Genomic DNA, 12,712 nt, shown 5'->3' on the forward strand with positions numbered 1-12,712 from the left:
GCTCAGCAATAAACCAGATTTTGCAAACCATGTTTTACAAGACTGATACTCTCCATCTGTTGGCTGCAAAAGGGTAAATATAATATAGTTTTTACAGAATTTTATGCTTGCCTAAAATAAAAAAAAGACACATTTTTAAAAAAGGGGTTTACTTAAACACAAAATATAAAGTAAAGAATTGTTATGCTTAAGTTTTTGTACTGGGTGCTAAAATGATGTGTATTTATTGTGGTTTTTTTTTAGCTTGAACGAGACGCTTATGTCCAGGCATTGGCAAGGTTTACATTATTAACTGTCAGCTCTGGAATTACGGAGATGAAACAGAAGAACATAGATACTATCAAAACGCTCATTACTGTAGCTCACACAGATGGAAACTACTTGGGAAGCTCATGGCATGAGGTATTGCCTTCCACCAGCCAGTCTGTCTGCTATGTCAAATGCAAAACTATTGAGAATGGTTGTTGAGAATATTATTGTTTGCTTTGAGATAGAAGTATATGTATGTATGTGTACATACATGAATGTGATGGGGCTGTATAAAATAATTTAAACACTGCCTAATACTAAAATACATAAATACAAAAGCAATTAGATGAAAAAAATGAAAATTTAACCTTACTTTACCTTGCTGAGAAGAGTTGAGTACCTACTAGGATGGTGCTGAGAAGGGAGGAGGAGGGGATGTTATGTAATTCATAGAGAGTTATAGCACGGGCTGTTCACTGAATGGTAGCAACTGGCGTACTGACGCTTGTGGCAGTCGTAGCTTTGCCTCGAGTAAGGTAAATAAGGGTAGCGTGCGGTGTGTGTGTGTGTGTGTGTATATATATATATATATATATATATATATACCCACTGGGGTAACAGTTAACATTAGCAATGATTTGTCTTTTTTTTTTTTTTTTTTTTGTATCTTTTGGTGAAGCTGTTTCTCTATGCATTTAGTATATAACTAAGGTTTTTTTCCTTTATAACACAGATCTTGAAGTGCATCAGTCAGCTGGAACTTGCACAGTTAATAGGCACTGGAGTGAAGCCTCGCTACATCTCTGGAACAGTAAGGAATAGGGAAGGGTCATTCACTGGAACCAAAGACCAAGCGTCTGATGAATTTGTTAGTCTTGGCTTAGGTTAGTAGGACCATTCATGATTTTTTTGTATTCATACAGTGTGATGTATTGTGCTTGCTTTACATAGTCACTTTGGTCTGTTTCGCTGAGACGTTTGCAGTCTGATCTTCTTATCACTGTCCTAAGTGCGCAAACATGTATCCATACTCTAATGCAGTCATTCTAGCTTTCAGCAGATGTAAACCCAATCTGCTTTTATTTAAATATTTCCTAGTGATCCTGCCATAAGTCTTTTTAGAAACATCTCCTGGTATAGGATGACCAAGCTTTCTTTTTGTCTCCCATTTGTGATTCTGCATTGTCATGTAGACTTCTGATGGAGACTATAAGCGACTGTTTAAATGCACATTAGGGAGGCATGTTCCCCTTTTTGTCAAGATCAGGAATCCAGCCTGAACAATATTCTGTATACCAGAAGTAGTTGAAAAGAGGCTACAATTGGGTGCAGAAAAGAAAAAAAGCTGAACACAAGTATCTGAACTGTTAGCAATTTATGGCTCCCGGTGCTACAGTGACCTAATGGCACTCAGAGTGGGTTGTTCTTTAACAGTATACTTTTGTAATTATTATTAAACAGGATTTATATAGTGCGAACAAATTATGCAGCGCTGTACATTAAATATGGGTTGCAAATGACAGACAGAGCCAAGGACCCAGAGAGCCAGCTAAAATTATTTGTGATTTTTTTCCCCTCTTTTGGTGGGGGGGGGAAATATAGGCCTAAAAACTACAGAGTCATTGAGGTTAGCCCACTGAACAAATTAAAGCTATAGTTCCCTTTATTCATTCAGTCACATATGAGAGGAAAATTTCATTGTTCTTCCGTTTCCCCACATATTAGGTATTCATAGTGAAGGAAACTCCTTTTTAATGAGCTAAATCAACATTTACTGTTCAAAGTGACAGACCTCTATTTGTTTAGTACATCAGGCCTAAAGTGTGCCAACTGAGATTTGATTTTGGGTCCGAAGAACTGCAAAGCAAGTCTACTAAGAACAAAGCTTTGTATGGACTGCTGCCAGATTCTCATGCTGTCTGTGTAAGTTCTGAAAATTTCAGACTTTGCAATAATTAACTCTGCTTATTTCCTTGTCTGTGTTTTAACAGTTGGAGGGAATGTCGACTGGAAGCAAATGGCAAGTATACAGGAATCCATAGGAGAGACCAGCTCCCAGAGTGTTGTAGTAGCTGTTGACAGGTATGCATGATTTTTGGTGTTTTGAAGTATTTCTGATATCTAAAAATAAATCTATATACATAATGCAGAAAATGATGCTTTAGCCTAAAATGAAATGGAATCTGGATTCTGTGCAATACTGATATATCTATAGGGAGTCTGTGCAGTCTTTCAGAACACCCACGATCACATTAATAGGCAGCGCAGCTTCCAGCACTAATCCAAAAAGAAAGTCTGTGCAGACAGAAAGATGGAGGTTGCCATTGCTTATCCCTTTTTAGGAAACCCTAGTTACCTGGCTCTCATGCTGATTCAGTGGCCCTGATTTTTGAAAGCTCCCAAGGCTGGAGAGAATACACTTTCAGAAGTGAACTGGGTGATCCAGAAAACATGGAATGGATTTTTAAAAATCATTTTCTATTTGCTAGCAAATGTTTTGAATCCTGGACCAGATCCATTCCAGGTTTGCTGGATCACCCAGTTCACTTCTGAAAGTGTATTCTCTCCAGCTTGGTGTATTCTTATCCACTTGGAGAGCTTTCATAAATAAGAGTCAGTATCTTCAGTACTTCTGTTTTGGTTCAATAGCTGCATGCTTGTTTTGGATCAGTAACAAAGATAGCATTGACCACACTGATCAGTATGACAGCCAGGAAATTAAAATTTCAGATCATTATCAGCCCACATGTATATTGTATCCCAGACAGTAGAGTTTATTCTTGTTTCCAGTATGCTTCCGTATCTGTGTATAGCACATCATACTGTTATGAAGCAGTGTTGTATTTAAAGGGTAAATTAACACACAACTGATATTTAAATTTTCTTTGGTATATGCTGTGGAATTAGGTTGGCCCTTTGTGGGGATAAGTGTTATAATGTCTGCACTTGAGTTTCAGAGTCTGAACACCTGCTGTGGTCATTTTAAGGAGTGTTCTCCTCCATTATTTTGTATTATGGAGAATGCAATAAGTGGGGCAGAAGCTTAAAAACAATAACCCCTCGGTGGATAGGAGTTCTATCTTTCCAGCAGTATCTTAAGTTTTATCCTAACCTTTCTATCAGTAAAAAAAACAGTTTATGGTGGATCTATACTTAGCGTGGTAAATCCCCCTTGCTGCCAATTAAGCTTTGTACTCTTCTCTGAATCAATTGCAGTTTTTGTATTAAAGGGTACTTAAAGGCAATAACTTTTGTTTTCAATTTAGATGGGAGTATGAAAGGGTCAAAATTGCTATAAAGAAACCCTTATTTGGTGATTTGTATTCACTGCCTGTCCTGTAGCTGCAGCAGATTGATAGTGAAAAGGGTATAGTAACAATCTTGGGAATGTCCACACTTTTTTCAACAAACACAACATGGGATATTAATCTTAATCTCCAAATTTGTAGACTAATAGAATAATGAAGAATGAACTGTTTCTAAATACATTGGGCAAGAAGCAAGTGTTGCCCTTAAAATAAGAATTTTAACATGCTGCACTTTTATTAAGCCTAGGAATCTATGTGTGGTTATTAGATTGTGTTTAGTTGCTCACCACTGCCTAAGGCAGATAGGATTTAGACTGTGCAAGAATAGAGTACTCATGATTTGTACCCCATTAATATATCTGCATTTTCTAAATTACTGTGAGTAAATGAACTGTTCTTATTAGTTTGGCATAATTCTTTCATTACATCCTGAAGCATGAAGGCTTACTACAGGTTTTTGTAATATTTAGCACAGATTAAGCTTTCATCACAATTACATTTTCCACATGGTTGAGTACATGTTAGCAGACACATTTTGAATTGTCACTAAAAGGCTAGAGAGCACACAGTGTGTGGTATCTGGAGAGGACCAGCATCACAAACACAACTTGTCCCATTATGTGACCTTTCAGAAACACAGAAAGGCTGAGTGTAATTGAATGAACCATGCTTAGTGTATCTGAACCCAAGAACTAAATTCTAATATATTATCGCTTACCAGTTCTCAAATCTGGTTGCTTTTTTTTTCAAGGTTTTTCTTGCTAGTAATACATTCTGCTCTAGGATGACAATGCACACTCAATAAACTTTGTCTATGAAGGGGCATCTTAGTCATTCAAGGTCAGGAATTGTATTGAAATCATAGAATACCTCCAACATCCTCCTCTCCGTGAATAGCGGGAAGGTTGTAACAGTGCAAGCAAACTACATTTCTGGCAAGATCAATGTTTGTTTTTTTATATTATTTAATAATATTTTGTGCCCTCACACAACACACATAGCAAATTTTTTTAAATTGTAGGTTTAACAGACTAAATAGGAACATATTACATAATACATTGCATATATATTATAAATTAAGATCCAGGAAATTAGGACAGCCATCTCTGCTATTCCCCTTACATCAGCTGTAGGTCTTGTGACTCTTAGCAGCCGGGAGCAACAGTTATCGAGTGGACACCATAACGGGCAGAGCAGCAGAACCACTACACATGCTCATTCTGGACACCATACTAAAGAGGGCTTGGGCATAGCCTGGGTGATGCTGTTGTCACAATGAAGCAGATCATATTCTCTGCATTTAGCCCTTTGGCATATACAAGCAGCTGGACATGTGCTGTGCTCCTGTCCCAGCCACCCATCCCTTGAAAATTAGCCGAGTTCTTATTGGAAATCTGTGTGTTAAGATGGTGGTGCCATTGGGAATAAATCAGGGTATAAATTTAATTTGAGCTCTTGGTCAGGGAGAAGGAGTTTTTTATGTCCCTGCTCTCCTGGGCCCACATGTATCCTTATAGTGTGCAGCTAGTGTCAGGGTCAACAGATGTCCATGTTTTCCAAAGACATTTCAGGATTTCTAAGGTTCTTCACTGGTAATGCCTTTCCTTGTGGAAAGGAATGTGGTTTCCTCTACTGACCACATACGCATTCAAAAAAAAAAAAAGAGCTACACGTTAAAGGGTCACCTCTCACTGGATATTTTACTTAAAATTGTGGGTGATTATCCTATTGCATTCTACATAGAATGAGAAAGGGCAAGGCTCAGTATGGTGCAACGTAATATACAACCTGCTGATCTTATTTTTGTATTTTACATGGGTATTGCTATACTATCAATAATCCAACTATATGATCTTTTTTATGAGTTAGTTTTTAAATGTGTCTTTTGGAATGGGTGTAGACCACTGGTGCCTGATTCTAGGAATTTCTTTCTACACTTCTCAACAAAAATGCTGTCCTGGTATAAACATGTATTTCTCTATATACTTGGATATAAAATTTCAAATAAATTATCTAATTTCAGAATATTTACTGGATCCACGAGACTGGATGGAAATGCTATAGGTAATACATTTTTGTCTATAGATTTTTTATTTTTATTTTTCCTGCATTTTCCTATCAATCCTAATGCATTCTGTTCTTGCAGTGGATTTTGTACGCTGGCTGTGTGCTGTTTCAATGGATGAGTTGCTGTCTCCAACACACCCTCGAATGTTTAGCTTACAAAAAATTGTGGAGATTTCCTACTACAATATGGGCCGCATCCGACTTCAGTGGTCCAGAATATGGGAGGTTATTGGAGACCATTTTAATAAGGTAAGCTATACTTGACAATGCACGCAAAGCGCCAAAGACTCTACAGCTTCTTCTTTGACAGACGTTTGTCACGTGTCTGTGCTCAGTGACAATATAATTTCTTGTAGTTGAACTGTAAGTGTTTTTGATCAGGGATTTATACATTTTAGGACAGTTTCACCTTCATCTGTACACCACCAAACAATACTGCGCAGCAAACATTGCTGGATTGGGTATCCGAAGGAGCAGTTAGGTGTAAAGGAATTTCATGACAGCCAGACAATCAACATTACAAGAAAGATATCCTCAGTAATAGACTTTGTCTCTCTGTTGTAACAGGTATCACCTAATGTGTCTGTATGCTGCTCCCAAACCAGATATTAATAAATATAAGAGAGTTTTATTCCATTCTGCCAGGTGAACGAGGTTATGTCAGACGTATCTGGAGGGCAGCAGCCAGAAAGCAGTTAGCAATACTTTATGTAATTTATTTTACATTATGTTTAGCTTAATTTAATTAAAGTCACCCTCTGGCCAATGTTGCCTTTTCTGATTAAGCAGACCCTCTTCCCGTATGAGTACCTTCTGCTTTTTTTCCCATTCACCTAGAAACAAGGAGGAGGAATGATCTGAGTGGGTGTCCATATTACTTCTCCAGACACAGGGTGCCCTGTTGAATATATGTGCACTGTGCTCCTTAACAGTATAGGATTAGGTAAAAAAATGGTGGTGGCGAAAAAAAAATGGCAGCTTATATAGTCCAATGGAAGCATGCACCTGACAAAGCTGGAGGGAATATACTAAAGGCCTAAAAGATCACCCCCTGAGATGGAAGGTCCATGGTATGGAATTCTATGAAAGAAAAAGCTTCAGATTATTTAAAGGGTGCACCTTTATTTGTTATGGAGGTTTTGAATATGAATTGTATTGAATTTTAAATGCTTGCTTTAGTTATGCATTTACCAAATATCACAAAGTGTTAGCTTGTTAGAGTTTGAAAACAACAAGCTATAAGATTAAATTCCCTTTTGATTTCTCGTTTTTTTCTTAGGTCGGTTGCAACCCTAATGAAGATGTCGCAATTTTTGCAGTAGATTCTTTAAGACAGCTGTCTATGAAATTTTTAGAAAAGGGGGAGCTTGCAAACTTCCGCTTCCAAAAAGATTTCTTAAGACCTTTTGAGCACATCATGAAGAGGAATAGGTGGGTGAAAATGTACTTGGTGTATATATGTGTTTTTGAGCAACACGTACTGTAAATGTGAGTCACGAGTATCACCTTCCTCATGTTTTGCTTGTGATTGTTTGTAAAAAGGTCACCCACCATCAGGGACATGGTTGTCCGCTGCATTGCACAGATGGTAAATTCCCAAGCTGCTAACATTCGCTCAGGCTGGAAGAACATATTCTCAGTTTTTCATTTGGCTGCCTCCGACCAGGATGAGAGCATAGTGGAGCTGGCATTTCAGACCACCGGGCACATAGTCAGTAAGTATTTGTCATTTGCTATTCAGAATTTGTCTAACACATGCTAGAACTAAACAAAAATTTTTGGATTGAGTCATCATAATATCTGATCATAAAATCTCTAGCCAAAATCACAAAGGTTAAACAGCTTGAAATAGAAACATAGTTTTTAAAATAAAAACTTTAAAACCAATATGCTACATTGAAATTCAGTTGTAACAAACCTTTACGTTTTGTCCCCTTTGTTACAGCACTGGTGTTTGAGAAGCACTTTCCAGCCACCATTGATTCTTTTCAGGATGCAGTGAAATGTTTGTCTGAATTTGCCTGTAATGCAGCATTCCCAGACACCAGCATGGAAGCCATACGTCTCATCCGCCATTGTGCAAAATATGTCTCTGACCGGCCTCAGGTATGATGTCATTTGTACCTAACTCCATCATGTTTTATTTTATCAATTGGCTTTTTTGATAACCGCTGTTTGCAGCCTGTGTTAATTATTCAAAAAGACATGAATGATTTGAACTGTTGTTAGGCACTGGTAGATAAGCACTATGCGAAACAAATACAAGTGATTATTTAACAGCAATAATAAGTGTGATGTAACTGCAACATGGGATCCTTTATGTGAAGGAGACCTAGCCACTTTAAACCATTCTTTTCTTTGGTTTGATGGATAGAAGGTGATGTAAAGGCCAAAACATTTGCCTGTTTTGGCCAAAATTCTTCTCTAGGCTGCTCTCATGTCATATGATATCAGTTGAAAGGCAGGGCTAGCTGGTATGAACTTTGGTCCTCCCCTTCAGGAGATACCACTTGAACTAATGCATTATGTAATCGGCACTAGAGGGAACCTAGAGCAGCATTTTTTTTTAATGGGTTTACCCCACAAGACACTCTACGTGGCCTTATAAAAAATTGTATGTTAGATAGTACTGTATAGTGAGTGTACATTTTTCTTGATTGCAGCTCTGCATTTGTGTGATAGGTCAATGTTATGTGTTGTTTGCAGGCATTCAAGGAGTACACAAGCGATGATATGAATGTAGCTCCTGAGGACCGTGTCTGGGTGAGAGGATGGTTCCCCATTCTGTTTGAGTTGTCCTGCATCATCAACAGATGCAAATTAGATGTAAGAACCAGGTAACAATCAGTATTTGCATTCCATTTTTAAGGTATTTATAATATTGCCGTTGTGTATTATTTGTAACGTGTTTAGTATTAGTTCAGTATTCATGTTTTTAGGACATAATTAGGCTGATAACATAATGCATTTTAATTACAAGGCTATACTGCATTTTCAGTTTCCTTCTTAAGCAAACCTAAATACACAACACCTAACTATACACAAAGTAATCATTTTCCACCCTGTGGTTCCTTCCTGTTCAAATGCTTGCCACATCACTTGGTGAAATAGTCAAATGCTCACTCTAAAAATGAGGTTTGTGTTCAGCCAGAGCTAAATTTACTAAATTGGTTTAAGTAGGTCAAATTGGGTCTGTAGGTGGTCAACTGTACTTGAAAGGAGTTTTAAATCTTCTTGGGGTAAAATAAACATAAACTGATGCAATTGTTAAAAAAAACAAAGTTTGTCAATACAGCCTCTTTGATTGTAGGAGAGTTTGGTTTCATGTAAATTACGCTACAAGACACAATATCTGAGTCAATCTTGCTCTCCTCTTTTACAGTCTTACCCCCTAGAGCTGGTATGGTAACACAGAACTATGATAGTCCTTAAACACTTCCAAAGTACATTGAAATCATCATCACTGAAAGAACATAATAGAGCACTAGGGACGAGCGAGCAAAATTCGATCTTGCTGGGAATCGGGCCGTTCTCACTTACCAAACATGTAAGCGAGAACGGCCTGTGTAAAATCGTCCGTTGGGATCAAACTTTTTGGGACCTGCAAGAGCAATCGAGAGCAGAGCTTGACCGCTCCTCTGATTACTCTTGCAGCCCTGTAGTATGTGTTCTTGGATGGAAAGAGGGCAAGCCCTCATTTAACCTCTAGTGCCCGGGAAAACAGGAATACTCCTGTAATGATTTCCTCGATCTTATAATGAGTCCGCAAAATCAGTTCGCTGAAATTTTGCGGACCCAGCGGAAGTTCAAGGAAATTTTCGCAAGAATGTCAGAGGCATTCTCGCTCATCCCACATACAGCACATCTGTTAATAAAAATCCATGACTTTTTTTGCTAAATTTCAGGTGTGTTTTTTGGAGTTATTGAAATATGTTTTTGTAGTTATTTGTGTTCTTGGAGATGGCAGTGTTCTCTTTCTACTGGCAGGGGTCTGACCGTGATGTTTGAGGTGATGAAGACATATGGACATACATTTGAGAAACACTGGTGGCAGGACTTGTTCAGAATTGTCTTCAGGATCTTTGATAACATGAAACTTCCAGAGCAGCAGACTGAGGTGAGACAAGTCTAGTAAGCAGGGAATGTGTATGCAAATGTGTCTTAGTTCTAGCCTGAGCCCAGTCTTATTTGTAATTCATAATGAAAATGATCTGGAAAAGAAGAATTTTATCTTATCAGAACCCTCAATCTTCAGTCCAGATGGCCTCATTTTTTCAACTGGAAATCCTGGTTTATTGTAACAGTGGAAATGAGCCGCTCTGTTTAATAAAAGGCATTGGGTGAAATTATATTTACCAGTTAAGAAAATTGTATGTATTATGTACAGCTGCCTTCACATTGTATTTACAATTACGTGTATTTTTCAAGCAATTAACTAGACTAATATTTTAAAAATGTAAACATCAGACCATATACCGGGCAGCATTAATACTTGTTTATCTTAAACAAGATATGATACCTATAGTAGGAAAAACAATCAATATCACATTATCTGACCACAATTATAAACCGGAAACTAAACATTAATTTGTAAACATCTTTAATTTGATTACAACTTTTTAACATGATTGCTGTAAAGAATTTGACTTGTTCAACTTTGAGTCTAGCTGAGCTCTAACTTTGCAAATTTCAATGATGTTAATGTGTACAGCTATTTCTTTTGTTTTACCAGGTTCTATATAAGGTGAATTTCCACATTTTTTTTTAGAAATCTATTAATAGTAGGGAATGTTTTATAGCAATCTAATGTCAGCATTCTCCAGCAAATATCATGGTCTGAATGTGTTCCTTTCTTTGGCCAACTCTTCTCAACATGTCATAGAGATCTAAACCATGGAAAAGAATCTTGTGGACTGTATGTTGTGTTTTGGTATAGTAAAGTTTGTGGAACTGAGAAGTGGGATTACATATTAGCTGATCTCCCATTACAAGAAATGTTTCAAACTATGTAAAGGAGCTGTATTTTTTTTATCCTAACTGGCAACCTGGGGGAAACTGATTTATTGTCCTCGGTGCAGACACCTATACATCTCAGGAAAATATTCTTTAACAGTGCAATAAAGTGTTAATCTCTGTATTCTCTAAAATCTCTAAACCTTTTGTCTGCTGACAGCCTGTGAAATCATTTATTGTGCATTTTTCTGCAGTTGTGCTTACCAGACCGGTGTGCAGGCTATATTCTGCAGTATAGATGCATTAATATTCATTGGGTTTCTCTCTGTATACATTAGTTTTAAAACTAGTTGAGCCACAAAACTGAAGCATTCGCCCCTTTCGCTGAATTCAATATGCTTTACAGTGTTATGCCACTGCAGGATTATACATCTGGATAATGCAGGCTCCATTTGTACCCCAAGATTGTCTGTCACACTGTGTGTATAGCACCCTTGCTGAAGAACTGCTAATTAGATACTGCTTACCAATTACCATGGTAAGAAATTCCATTGTTTTTATCCAGTCCACACAGACTGACAGACTTTACATGACCGATATGAAGATGAAAGCACAGCATTTAATATTCATATCCCAAAACATAACAAAAATGCAGATTATCTTTAAAGGTTCAGTTTTGTCCCCTTTTATGTATTTGTATGTTTTTGTTACTTTTTTTTCCCTTCAGCTAAAGTAAATAGTTATTTAGTCTACAATGTTTGTGCAGTATTAGAAATTAGCAGCAGTAAAATCTCCCTCATAGACAACAAAAGATCTGTTAGAATTATGGAGACGGTCACACCTGTCAAACTGGGAATGCATATAATCTGATAATCTTCCAGTCTACCCCAGCTCACAATTGATGCAATATCACCTTCATTAATGTTATTCTAAGTCTAGATTTATTTTCTTCTAGAGTTTCAATATTCTGTAGACTGGAACAAAATCCAAGGAATAATAAACCAAGGATGTTTTTTTTAACATAATCTATTTAAATTTGGTCAAGCTTTTAATGCTGAGGGTTTAGTATTTATCTAAAATTGTCTGGCTTTGCTTGTCTTCCTAGAATGCTAGCAATTTAATTTGAGCTATAGACATTTTAATGAAGTATTTTGGATGCACTTATTTGTGTATTGTGGAGGTGTGAACAAGGGATGAGGCCACAACTAAGATGCTGGCAGCTTTTAAGATAATTCCTTAGAATTTATCTAATATACTCATTGATCCTAGTATAAAAGTACCATTATAAATCCTAAAAAACAGCTGCTTTGTTCAGATGACAAGTACACATTAAGTGTCACAGTGTCATTTTTAGTATGTGTGCTTGTACTGTATTTGGAAAACCGGTTTAGTTTTTGATCATTATTAGTGTGTACAAGTCTGTTGCCTGTAATTGGGAATTAGAATTTGCTCATACTCATTGTTTCTACTTGTTTTATTATAGAAAGCAGAATGGATGACAACTACATGCAACCACGCACTCTATGCAATTTGTGATGTCTTCACGCAGTACTTTGAGGTCCTCAGTGATGTCTTGCTCGATGATATTTTTGCTCAGCTATACTGGTGTGTGCAGCAAGGTGAGTGTAGCCTGTTTCTTTCCACAGCCTTTACAGCCATGTTCACCATACCAAGTAATGAGATATATATATTCACCATTTATACTGTTCTGCAAATGCAGTATATGGGCCTTGAATATTGCTCCCCAGAACAGTATATTTTGTTTGGTAAAAGCTGAACTCTTTGTAGCCTCCTCTACACCACTGTTCTAAGTGTATCTTTATCTCTATCTTCAGACAAAATGAGCACTTACTAATAATTTTACCTGGAGTTGAACTATGATGAAACAAATTATATAGCAACTATTAAACAAACACTGATCTGACTATAGTAAAGCACTCTTGTTGCTGCAGGATATTGGTGACTGGTTATATTCACATAGTTTTATACTGGCTCATAAAAAGCCATGTCTTAAAATGATATAGCAGGTGTGCAGTGCAGTTAGAATAACAAATCTATTCTGCCTTAATTGTGAATGATCATTACCTCTTCAGACTACTCCCAGGGCTTCATTTTTGTTTTGGAGATCACTTGGC

General features: G+C 37.1%; 1 protein-coding gene across 3 annotated transcripts in view; it reads left to right on the forward strand.

Annotated features, from left to right (window-relative positions):
* The window catches only part of ARFGEF1 (ARF guanine nucleotide exchange factor 1), a 103,234-nt gene that overhangs the window by 77,515 nt on the left and 13,007 nt on the right, over nt 1-12,712 (forward strand). For 2 of the 3 annotated variants that reach the window (XM_072411082.1, XM_072411083.1), the window contains 11 exons: nt 244-402; nt 983-1,133; nt 2,241-2,331; nt 5,581-5,621; nt 5,704-5,873; nt 6,904-7,055; nt 7,167-7,339; nt 7,570-7,730; nt 8,331-8,461; nt 9,612-9,741; nt 12,061-12,196. In XM_072411082.1, the coding sequence (XP_072267183.1) occupies nt 244-402; nt 983-1,133; nt 2,241-2,331; nt 5,581-5,621; nt 5,704-5,873; nt 6,904-7,055; nt 7,167-7,339; nt 7,570-7,730; nt 8,331-8,461; nt 9,612-9,741; nt 12,061-12,196 (1,495 nt within the window). Of the gene's footprint in view, nt 1-243; nt 403-982; nt 1,134-2,240; nt 2,332-5,580; nt 5,622-5,703; nt 5,874-6,903; nt 7,056-7,166; nt 7,340-7,569; nt 7,731-8,330; nt 8,462-9,611; nt 9,742-12,060; nt 12,197-12,712 lie in introns of those variants that run through there. The other variant, XR_011920792.1, reaches the window with a different exon arrangement.

Source organism: Pyxicephalus adspersus, chromosome 5, assembly GCF_032062135.1.
Source record: "Pyxicephalus adspersus chromosome 5, UCB_Pads_2.0, whole genome shotgun sequence".
Taxonomy (NCBI): domain Eukaryota; kingdom Metazoa; phylum Chordata; class Amphibia; order Anura; family Pyxicephalidae; genus Pyxicephalus; species Pyxicephalus adspersus.